Below are 12,060 nucleotides of genomic sequence, written 5' to 3'. Positions count from 1 at the left end.
AAGAGCAACTTTGACTGAAATAACCACTCGTTACAACCGAGGTATGCAGCAAAGCATTTGTGATGCCACAACACGTACAACCTTGAGGCGGAACAGCAGAAGACCCCACCGGGTACCACTCATCTCCACTACAAATAGGAAAAAGAGGCTACAATTTGCACAAGCTCACCAAAATTGGACAGTTGAAGACTGGAAAAATGTTGCCTGGTCTGATGAGTCTCGATTTCTGTTGAGACATTCAGATGGTAGAGTCAGAATTTGGCGTAAACAGAATGAGAACATGGATCCATCATGTCTTGTTACCACTGTGCAGGCTGGTGGTGGTGGTGTAATGGTGTGGGGGATGTTTTCTTGGCACACTTTAGGCCCCTTAGTGCCAATTGGGCATCGTTTAAATGCCACGGCCTACCTGAGCATTGTTTCTGACCATGTCCATCCCTTTATGACCACCATGTACCCATCCTCTGATGGCTACTTCCAGCAGGATAATGCACCATGTCACAAAGGTCGAATCATTTCAAATTGGTTTCTTGAACATGACAATGAGTTCACTGTACTAAACTGGCCCCCACAGTCACCAGATCTCAACCCAATAGAGCATCTTTGGGATGTGGTAGAACGGGAGCTTCGTGCCCTGGATGTGCATCCCACAAATCTCCATCAACTGCAAGATGCTATCCTATCAATATGGGCCAACATTTCTAAAGAATGCTTTCAGCACCTTGTTGAATCAATGCCATGTAGAATTAAGGCAGTTCTGAAGGCGAAAGGGGGTCAAACACAGTATTAGTATGGTGTTCCTAATAATCCTTTAGGTGAGTGTATATATTGTTATATATTATTGGGAGTATTGTTTATGTATATAATTTAAAAGGTTTTTAATTAGGTTTATAATTTTTACTTACCTGTATGGTATACTCTGTTTCCAGGTATAATCAGTGCTGACCTGGGCACTGATGTTTCACCACATATTTGTCAATTTAGGAAACAAATTAAAAACAAATTAAGTTGTGTACAATACAAGGATCCATTTCACAGGAAACTGACAGTATAACTTTAAATAAGAATAAGCAATTTCCTATGAAACTAAAATGATACTTTTATTTGTTTGTTTGCAGGGCATGCTTGCCATACGTGATCTTTGTACTTGCAATGCTATTGGGCTGGGTCATCTGGAAAGTCCTACGAGAGCAGGATCGGGCAGAAGAGGCGCTGCAGCAGGCGCGGAGAGGAGAGCAGCTGCAGTCCGTCTGCATCGAGTCTGTCCCGCGTGAGGACAGGAGCCCCAGGCCTCCCCCATCCTACAGCTCTGCGCCTCCGTCCTACAGCGAGGTGTGTCACTGCGACGCGATGGACACAATTCCTCACCTGCAGTTCACTGATATACTGGCTTGTCCTGTCAGGAGCACGTCCCCGGTTTTGCTTAATATTACCGTTCAATTTTTTTGTGGATTAGTTTATGTATGTATTTAAAATAATAACAAGGGTGGGGAAAGAGCAAGAAAACTTAATGAGAACAACAGTTTACAAGAAAGGAAAAAGAACAAGAACAGAATGACAAAAGTGAAGGGCAAACTGATCTAAATCAACAACAACAGCAACAACAACAATAATAATCACTTCACGTCTTACATAATTTTCTTTAGGTGAGCTGTAGGTCCACATTAACGCTTTCCTGCCTGGTGTTGTTTCAGGATATATGGAAGCCGAACCTGTACCCACACCCCCACGACCTCCCACCTTCGTACTGTGAGGTCTATCCTTTGGGCCCCCCACCCACTGAGGGACCTGCCACCCAGCTGTAGTCTGACCCCACACACTTCATAATGTAAAATGATCAACTGTCATCACAATCTGTCTTTTCTTCAATTGAATATCCTTAAAGGAGTGCAGATATACCTTTCCTTTCCAGCATGAGAGACCTCATCTGTGTTTGTTGTGAGACGGTCTACAGTAGCCCACACAGATTTAAGTAAGTTTTGCATCCATTTGTGCAGGGACCTTACAAACTACTGGTACAGGTAGGGCTGTCACGATTCATGGAGTAACTCGAGTAATTAGATTACACAAAATCCTCGATTTAAAATGTCCTGCAGCTCTATGTGTCAGGACTACAGCGCTCACACAAATCACAGTGCTTGGTACAGTGCACTGCAAATTACTTAATTTTACATAAATATAATGATCTTGAAACCTATATATCACAAGAAACATAAGACACTGAAGTTTTTAATTATTTATCTAATTAGTTTATTTTTGGAAGGAATACAGAAATGTGAATTAGCAAAGAAACAAGTTAAAATATATATATATTTTTTTAATTAACCCAGTTTATAATCACTTAAAAAAAACATACACGAATCAACAGAATGTTTTTAAAATACAAAAAGACAGATGTTTACAAAAAAATGTTCAAGAGATGATATCAGTATTGCAAAGAGCACATCTGTCTAGAAACCAACAAAACAAAACACGGACAAAAAAATACACTGAACTAAATCGTGCTTCTTCAATGTACTTATTGTTGTTGTCATTATTACTACCAGTAATATTTAATCATAACAATACATTTACATTGCTTGCATGTGTTCCGAGAAATCGTCTGGTCGTGTTTGCTGTGTTAAATGTATCTTGGACTATTACTTCTTCTTTTGTGTCCTAAAAACAGGGTATTCTGACATTTAGGTCGACTAGCTGAAATCAAGTAGACACGTCTTAATCTGTACCTTCACCACCTGCATCTTTGTCATAAACTTCTGCCTTCCCCTCTTCCAAATCACTGTCATAACTGTCTACAATACCGAACAATGTGCCAAATTAAAAGTTTACAATACTCAAATATTTGCTTCACTAAGTTGTATCGGTCTCCAAAACAGTAAAATGTTCAAAACATCCCTCATTTGACTCCCTTAAAAGCACACCCACTTTCAGCGTGGTTAAAACTCAAAACAAATCTCTCTGCTATTGGTTAAGAAAAACAAAGGCAAACACACATTGACACTATTTTTAAATTGAAAAACAAGAAGAAAGTTGCAACAAAGCGTTATATAAAAGCAGTGTTTTTGCAAACATTTTATCTGAATAACCTGGATTAATCGTCAGCATAATCGACAGAATACTCGATTACCATAATAGTCAGTAGTGGCAGCCCTAGGTACAGGTGTACCTGAAGTATGTACAAGTACCCCAGTTGTAAGCATTTGATCAGTGGTGTAGAACCAAAACCCTTGATCTGTGTGGAAAATAAACAATGTCGGTATTCTCCAGCTTGAGATCTACTGAACCACCAATTTAGAAATGCAATCTTTACCCTAGTTTTAGATGTTCCAACTCTCTGCTTTTCTACAGTTTGTCTACATAGAAGTCCTTGATTTGATTGTGTGTGTGTGTCTGTGTGCGTGTGTGCACGCGTGTCTGGTGTATTTCCATTTCCAACACCAGCTGTGCTACAGTTCAAGAAGGAGGAGGGGAAAAATAGAAAAGCAGTTTGAAAACCAGTCGATTGAATTTGTGTCAAATATTACTTGTGCCGGTATTGGGTAGAAGTGCATGAAAAGTAAGACCAGGAATCATGCCCCAAGTACAATTGTAAGATCAGCAATTGCAAAGAGAAACAGTGGTAGGAAATCTATAAAACTCCCCTCCCCTCCAAAATCTAAACATATATCACAATATCCACACACACACACACACAGGTAAATCAGTTTCTTTCATTTGACTCATAAGTGGTTATTTTTAAACACATTGCGGCAGCTATGTTTTATATGTATATTTTAATTGATTACTTTCAGTAAATGTCATTTAAGCCCTACAGGAAAACAAACTGAATAACAATAATGAGTACAGGTAGAATTAGTATGGAAAGTGATTTGCCAGCCAAAAGTCGTGAAGTTGTATTGCTTTTCTATGAATTGCCTATTCTAATGCCTTTAATTGACAACAACAACAACAAACACAACTATAACCTTACAATTACAAATGTAATTTCTCAAATGAATCAATAAAGGAACGAAAAGCAGTTGAGTTAAACATGGAACGCATTTATTTCCTGCATTGCATAAGTACATCAGTTAGAATTCGGCATTACAAAATGGAAAAGGTGAAAATGCAGAATCTTTTAAAGGAATGATTGAAGTTTATGAACCGATATAGAACACATCAACAGCATTAAATGTACTATACATTAAAGGGTATCAAGGAGATCGACAGTAGTAAATCACTCTTGTATTTTTAAATCATAAATAAATAATTAGGTCTGAACTGAGAGACGCCTCTTGCACAAAAAAGAATGAGGGAAGAATCAAAACGCACGAACACAATCCAGCGGTTTGTGCCGAGCAGCAAAGGAAACTTAACCGTTAACAACAAACCAACTGCCTGTAGACAACTTTTCCAGCCTGGCACGTGAGATTGTCTCATACAAATGCCACTCAACGGCTCCATCACCAGGACTTTATGTAACTCTCCCTTTGTAAAATAATATACGTCAACATGTTTTCGTTAATTAAAACAAAAAAGTGTTCATCATGTTGTACAGCAGTTATAAAAGAGGTTGAGCTTGGAGTTCCTGGTTTACCGTGAAACACATTTCAAAATATACAGGTCAATTTGCTTTTATTCTCTCAAAAATAGCTCTTGAAATATAAATTGAAATGTTACATTCTCTCAGTATATATAAAATATTCTATTTCTATATCATTACCAAAAATACACAGACAGTTAGGAAAATAAAATATAGAGATGACTCCCAACTGTCGTCTGTAGCTCAAGGTTTTCAGCTGTGATCTCCACCAGGGATAGATTTAATTTGCAAATCACATCTCCTCTTATACAGATAATTATCTCCATCCTTACAACAAATTACTTAAATTCAGCCCTTCCAGAGTCCAAAGTGTAAATAAGCAAGGTGTCAAGTTCATTTGTACATTACACTTTGTTTATTATTTGTATTATTATTATTATGATCAGTGTTTTATCAATGACAACATTTTTTGTGTATTAATCTTTAATATTGAAAACCTCTTCCGATGACTAGGACATTTTAATTAATAAACAAATGCCTTTTGGAAACTCCAAGCCTCATTTTGAAGTTGCAAAAAAACAATATATGTTCCAGTTCATAAAGAGCTAAGGTACCCAAGTACTTTGTGCAGGATACTAGAAAATAAAGGCCTTTCAGATTCTATTGGAATTAAAGACATCACTGCAAACCCAGAGAAGCTTTGGGCACCATTTTAACCCCCCACCCCGCCATTAATAAGTAGTTCAACTTTGTAATTCGCAAAAAAAAAAAAAAAAAAAAATAGGGCAAATGGAGGAAGAAAGAAATGAATTTCAATAACTTACATTCTGTCAAGTAGTATTAAAAGGGTGAGGAGAGGGGCAGCATGAGTGAAAATACAGAAACAATAGCTCAGTCATTCTTATTCTACAGATGTGCACTGTACTGCCGTAAAGCTACACAGACTGTAGTGCTGCCATTTGATTATCGTTTACTTTTATTTTGTATTATTGTTTCCTTGCGTACCACCATAATGCATTCTCAGGGGTGAATAGATACTGTACCTTCCGTATTGGGCACTCTCTCTTTACACATCAATGCAATTACAACCAATTTTAAAACTACGCCTGCTGTGAGCTATCCTTACGTTGGAACCAAGAACCAAACAAAACCAACCACAACGAACGCCAATTCTCAGCACGTCCTGCCACTATCCTGTCATGAAGAACATGCCGTGAGAAAAACAGACTTTTTGCAAAACTCCTGAAGTAGAAAGGTCGAAGAAAAAACATGTACCTCGTTCTAAAAAGCCTTGTAGCTAGGCGTGCTTACGGGGATATTAACAAGTCGAATGGTGCCAAGACAGTTTGACTAGCAGCATTCAAACCTTTGATATAACACAGTGATTCAAGGGGTCAATGTTTCTGTTATGGCCTCACAGTTAAAGGTTGAAAAACATTAAATCAGAGGTCAGGGTCAAGGTGGTTTTCTTTTCTGTGCGCATTCACTGCAAAAAAAAAAAAAAAAAAAAATGGGAGTAGAAAAACAAAAAAATAAACAACAAAGAAAGATTGAACAGGAATCAGTTCACTTAAAACTTGGATGCCCCCAGTGAGATAACTATAATTAAATGCCCTTAATAATAACAATGAGTGCAGTCTTCCCTTTGCTCCACTAGAAGGGTTATCTACTCCTCCCCTTAATATTATCAAGCATGGGACCTGGCGCTTATTTGAGGAGGTTCTGCAGCATGGCCGTGGCGTACGTGGGTCTTGCCTGCTTGGTTTCGATCGCGCTCCTGAGGTACTGTATCCCCCCGCAGCGCTCCCAGATCTCTTCAAACTGCCTTGGCAAAATCTCAGCCCCCCGTTTCCTGGTCAGCCCGGTCTCCTCCAGACTCAGCTCGCACATCTCCATGTCATCCTTGCCTGGAGAGGATGAGACGCGTCAACGCACGGTTAAACAGCGCCGGGATCGAGGTAAGGTTGATATTTAAGCGCATACATTTAATTTGCCTATCATCATTAAGGGGCCGTTTCAGATTGAATTAGTATTAATGTGCTTATCACCTAATTATCATCACATCAGTTTCAATGGATTGACTTGACTGACATCTGAAGGTTTTAAAACTAACAAATCAGTCACTTGAATTCGACCGTGAATTTTACAGGGGCTTGGATACACTGGGCACAAAACCTGTAGTGGGTATTTCAAAGAGACAAAGACTCGCTACAGTGGTGTGAAGCATCGAAACTGGGATACAAACGACTGGGAAAACACTTGAAAGTACTCATCGTGTGTGGCACTAGTTATCCGGCCAACAATAAACACCGGGGCCCACTATTTCGGGACTTCAGAGAGTTTGCATTACAGCATTTAAGTGTGTGGGTGTGTTTGTGTTTGTAGATTTACAGTCCTCAAAGAAGCCTGTGTTCTATAGATAGGCAGAAGGAGAGAAGCTCAAGTTTAGTCTTCCCGTAATCTTTCCGTTGTCTTACGGCTCAGCTTTAAGAGGCTGAGAAAAAGGAGGTTTTAGGACCTACCGGCCACAAGCAGGATCGGCTGCTTGTCTGGGTGCAGCTCCATTTGGCGAGCGATCCAGGGCCCGTCGAAATGGGCATACCACCAGCCTTTCTTCTTGTTCTGGGGGTCCTTGTACTGGTCGGCAGGGCGGATGAAAGGGATGCGGAAATAACGTTGCTGCCGGTTCATCGCAATCTCTTGTTGCTGCGCTGGCATTGGGGGGGCAGGGTTTTGCTGGGCTGCAGGAGAGAGAAGAAAAGAACGTTTCTGATAACTAACCTTTTCCCACCACTTCTAGAACCAGTCACACTGACCCCACATGCAAAAGAAAGCTTCACCCACCAGCATTTACATTATTTTCTGTAAGAGCTTTCATTAAAAAAAAATAAAAAAAACCCAGCTGAGAAACCCAGCAAGACCCAGGTTACTGTATTAGATATTCTAACCAAGGACAAAATAGTATTAAAGGATACAACAAAGTTAAATAGGGGAAAAACAACTAACTAGGCAGTTACAGGGATCACTAAATTATATTAGGCTTTAAAAAATTGGTTAATTGGCATTTAAGATAACGTATTTCTACCCGAACAAAGGATAGAAATTCCCACGCTTCCTTCTCAGCAGACAGATTTGTTAAGCTATTCCAAATACTTCTAAAACCGAAAGCTAATCTGAATCAGACTACAAGACTGAGGCAGATTTGTTCAATTCCAAAAAACAACATCATCATCACCATCAAACAGCGATCTAAGTTTGCATGGCCCCAAACCTAGATGGACTAGTGTTTTTTTTTTGTTTAGTTTTTTTCTCATAGGCTGTTTTTTTTTTTTCTCTCAAGAGAACATAAAAGGAAAATGTTCTGTTGTAAAGGATGGTTTAAGATTAAATCTATCCGTACACTAGCCCTCAAATAGAAACAGATAAAGACTGTCTTAGTAGTCTAAAAATAGACTGGATGTTGCTGCAGTAGAGATTGTTGTTGTTGTTTTTTTTAAATGAACGCCAATTGCCCACTTTCTGGAGTATTAATACTCAAGGACCCCATAATAACTAATTTCCAAGTCAAACTTCAGCACATCTGCAGCAAAGCACCAAAGTCACCCTCATCCCAATGTTAGAAGTTTGAAGATCATTTGAAGTATTAGCATTGTTACATTACTGATTCTCACTTACATGAGTTTTTCATGAAAGGTGCATGATCTGAAAATAAACATGCCACGTTATACATAAAGACAAGACCTGCAACGTCGATTTAATTGCAACCAACTTCCAACAGAATGCCTTCTGTTGCACATTTCAAGCTTTATATTGCCTTTTCATGATGAATAAAATAAATTGCATGAGAGCTAATTATATATAGATAAAGAACAACTTAACAGAAGTAGACAATTAATCACTAAGGCAAAAAAGGGAACACATGAAAATAAGCTATAAACATGATTTGACTATTAAGAACAGGCTTGCAATTGCAGAAGTAAATGTGTGATTTCTTTGTTTTTCTGAAAAAGATTGATGACCTAAAATCCATATTCACAAAACTAAGAGTCACTAATAATTAACTATCAACAGTTCTGCACAAAATGCTGTTTCTGAAAACAAGAAGTTTAGAAATTAATGTACAGATTTAATAAAAGTTTTCAATCCTGTTAAGGTTCCCGGTGGATATTGCATCAGGTGGGAAATTAATTTTTAAATTATCTTTCAGCTGCAAAGTCTTCTCATCCACCTGGGGCACGAACCATTGTGATTCCATAACTTTCAAAGATATATAACTTTTTTTTTTTTTTTCCAGTGACTAATCTCGATCGCAAAATCAGATGAAAAACTGAACCTTCCATCTCCCGTAAATATGAACAAGCCACACTAGACTAAAGAGCATGAGTCAGCAAGTTGGGACCACAGAAGCCATCATTGCGCTGAACCGTTCTGACAGAGACGAAGTTAAGAAGTCAGAAGTTAAGGCCGAGTTTTTAACAGAGCAGGGCTGGAAGAGTTTGATGTGATGGACCGTACTAGTCTGTGGCAACTCCAGCATTCTGCCCATCTTTCATCTCGTTTGCCCTGTGTGCCATCCTGGGGCAGGTTTATAGTAGCCGAACACAAACTCCGTGCCCAGCCGATGAGGGGGAACTAAAGATTTTGAAGCTCACAGGTGCAATGGTTGACAGAACAAAAACACAGTACTTGAAACAAAGTAATACATCCCACTAAACATTCAGATGACACACGACCATTGTGACAAAATCACACTGAGACCGGATAAAAGAAGCTGCCGAGCGATAAAAGCAGCACAAGCTCTGGGGAGACCGAGTCTCTTACCGTAGTCCGTGACTGACTTCGGTGCCCGCTGTTCGGTTTCAGTGTTGCGCTTTTTGTTCTTTGACTTCCAAGCATGATAGACCTTCAGCCTGCGGTGAAACTCCTCTCTGCAAGCTGCCAACAACTCAATATCTAAAACAGGAAAACAATACAGGGATTATGCATAACTTGGATAATGCATAAATAACTTGGATTATACAGAGAGGAGTCGGATCACAGGATGATTGTACTGAGGAAAACTAAACACAGTTTATTTATTAGCGGTTTGATCTCCCAAAGAAATTAAAAACAAAGACTACATAATGTTTGTTCTTTCTTGTTCTTTTAAACCGGTTTTTACTTGAAAATAGAAGCCGTTTGCACTGGTACTGTAATGGATTTGTGTGAAGAAAAGGAATATGTCTAAAGACTTTTATATTTATTACTTTAATCCATTTAGAAAATCTAATTTAAATTAAAACATGTAATATAAAACAATGAAGAGTTAAATTACCACATTTTCTAAAGCAAGGAAAACACAAACCCTCTTCCAGATCAACAGAACTGGAATCTGTCATTTCACTTGAGAGAAATCTCAGTGCTTCAAATGAGGGGAAAAAAGGCAATATCTGGATGATACAGTTCTGAGTAAACTTTAAAATCTTCATCAGTGTCTATATTTCCATAGAATGAGACAAAAGCAATGCCCTGCTGGTCTTTTTTTTTTATTTTGTTTTGCTGTGTAGTGTAGAGTATGAAGTTTTCCCTTAAACTAAGTCAATCTTAAGATTTTAAGTTCAAGTTATTGTAAAAGTTTGAGGCAATTTTCTGAATATCCTCAGTGGGAATGGTCAACCAGTGCCCTTTCACCTCCTATTAATTGGAAGTTCGCTTTTATGGCCAAAATAAGTAGATGTACTAGCAGGAGACATCCAGATCTAATACTCCCACATGACTGAAATATTATATCCACGTTGCTGGGGGGGATCACTGTTAAGTGCTCAGTTTGCCTATGGTGTTTACATGGGAAGCTTCAGACGGTCTTATAAAACCTGAGAAATGGACACATCACTATCACCGGTGGGGTAATTATTCCATTAACCTATAAGACTCACAACATTTTCAAGTACAGACATGAAAAGGTCACATCTAGTGTCACAGAAATACTCTACACAAGCCTTAAATATACAAGCCTAAACTATATAGACAGATCCATATAAATAATGATAAAAGATTTTAGTACTGGCGGATTAGTTATTAATTTCAATAAATGCCTGAAGGCAAAATGCAAAGTTGATTTAGATTAATTAGATTGCGTTGATCCAGACCAGCTGTCTGGAAGTGGGAAAGTAGGATATTATATTCTATACATATATATTATCATCTGTGTCCCTAATCTTGCTGGTTGACATCCCCCACAGCACTGTCCTCTTTACCCAGCGAGAAGTTATTAAAGCATTTCTTACACAACTCAGAAGCTTCATAAGATACATCATTTCATAAGGAAAACATGCAGAGTCTGGCTCATACCACACGAGGTGTTGATGGCATCCCGGAGTTCGGCGTACTTCCACTTGCTCAACTCGTACTTCTTGGTGCCCGCAGCCGCCTTGGTCGCCTGCACCTGTGGCCCCCTGCGAGAGGAAGCAAGCGAGACGCAGCGATTGAGCGAGAGCAACTCCACTGTCTCATACAGGCCCTTGTAACTGCAGACGTGGGGGGGTGTAAGGAAACAGGCCTTGTGAAGAGAAGTCTGCCTCCCTCCTCCTTATAATGAAAAGCACTCATTAAACCCTAAGAGCCCACTGTAAGTGTCCGTTTTCAATAACACTATGCTGCAGACATGATTGATTTATTTTTTCCTTCTTTCAGAATGTTGTACATTTCTCTTAAAATACGTAGAAAATGTGAAACTATTTGTGTTACATTAAGTAAAAAAAAATGCTGTAAAGAAAATGAGCAATACAGACACACAAAGATTTTTGGTTTCTGAGAAGATGTTAAAAAAAATGTTACATTATACAGTACAGTATTCATTGCCATACAACTCCACAACAGTGTCAATTTCTGAAGAGGCAGTGGGGCGTCCATGAAGTGAACGTGGCCGAGCAAATCAATAACCAAATCCCTGGATCAAACCTCACACTTGCAGTGCCACTCTATTCGCAGAAGGACAGATTAAGCGCCTCTTGCGTTCTGTCTGTTACCGTGGAACATGACTCGAGAAAAACCACGGAATGCGTCACCTCCTTCTCCCGCTGTGCTGAACCCCCTAATTTAATAAACCACCGGATTTGCCCCTTTTAGAAAACGTGTTGAGGCCTTTCGCACAGTCGCCGTGTTGTGATCGCCGGCCACCAGAGCAGTGATTGAGGAAATAAGTCACCTTGGTCCCACCGAACTAATCCTATTGGCTGACTTAGCCTTTCCATTATGAGAGCCGCCTCACATCGCAACGGCTATTCTGAGTTCCTGGAACACGCAGTGACCTTGGGATGGGAGAGTGACCGCCTTGGACTTGAACATCCGGCAGCCTCTATAAACCGGTGGGATAGTGGGAGTCCTACAGAGCCAATTAGCAACCACAAGTTTGATTTGAGCTGATTAGGAGTTGTGGCCTACATGTCACTCATTATCAATGACCGTAAACAGGGTGTGTGTGTTTCAAGAGTTGGAATTAAGTCATTTTCCTGAAGGGGAATCAAAGTCAACCCTGAGCGGCACTGCGGGATCATCTC

General features: G+C 39.4%; 1 protein-coding gene across 4 annotated transcripts in view; it reads right to left on the bottom strand.

Annotated features, from left to right (window-relative positions):
- Positions 1–4,019: 4,019 nt before the first annotated feature.
- The window catches only part of myo6a (myosin VIa), a 68,515-nt gene continuing 60,474 nt past the window's right edge, over positions 4,020–12,060 (bottom strand). For 2 of the 4 annotated variants that reach the window (XM_066723399.1, XM_066723415.1), the window contains 5 exons: positions 10,853–10,956; positions 9,344–9,475; positions 8,198–8,224; positions 7,045–7,263; positions 4,020–6,429 (listed from right to left, as the gene is read on the bottom strand). In XM_066723399.1, coding sequence (XP_066579496.1) covers positions 6,230–6,429; positions 7,045–7,263; positions 8,198–8,224; positions 9,344–9,475; positions 10,853–10,956 — 682 coding nt within the window. In that variant the 3' untranslated portion in view covers positions 4,020–6,229. The remainder of the gene's footprint in view (positions 6,430–7,044; positions 7,264–8,197; positions 8,225–9,343; positions 9,476–10,852; positions 10,957–12,060) is intronic. The other 2 variants (XM_066723407.1, XM_066723424.1) reach the window with 1 other exon arrangement.

Source organism: Amia ocellicauda, chromosome 1 (genome assembly GCF_036373705.1).
Source record: "Amia ocellicauda isolate fAmiCal2 chromosome 1, fAmiCal2.hap1, whole genome shotgun sequence".
NCBI classification, from domain to species: Eukaryota; Metazoa; Chordata; class Actinopteri; order Amiiformes; family Amiidae; genus Amia; species Amia ocellicauda.
Note: the sequence above shows the minus strand (reverse complement) of the source record. Positions and strands in the feature narration are given on the sequence as shown.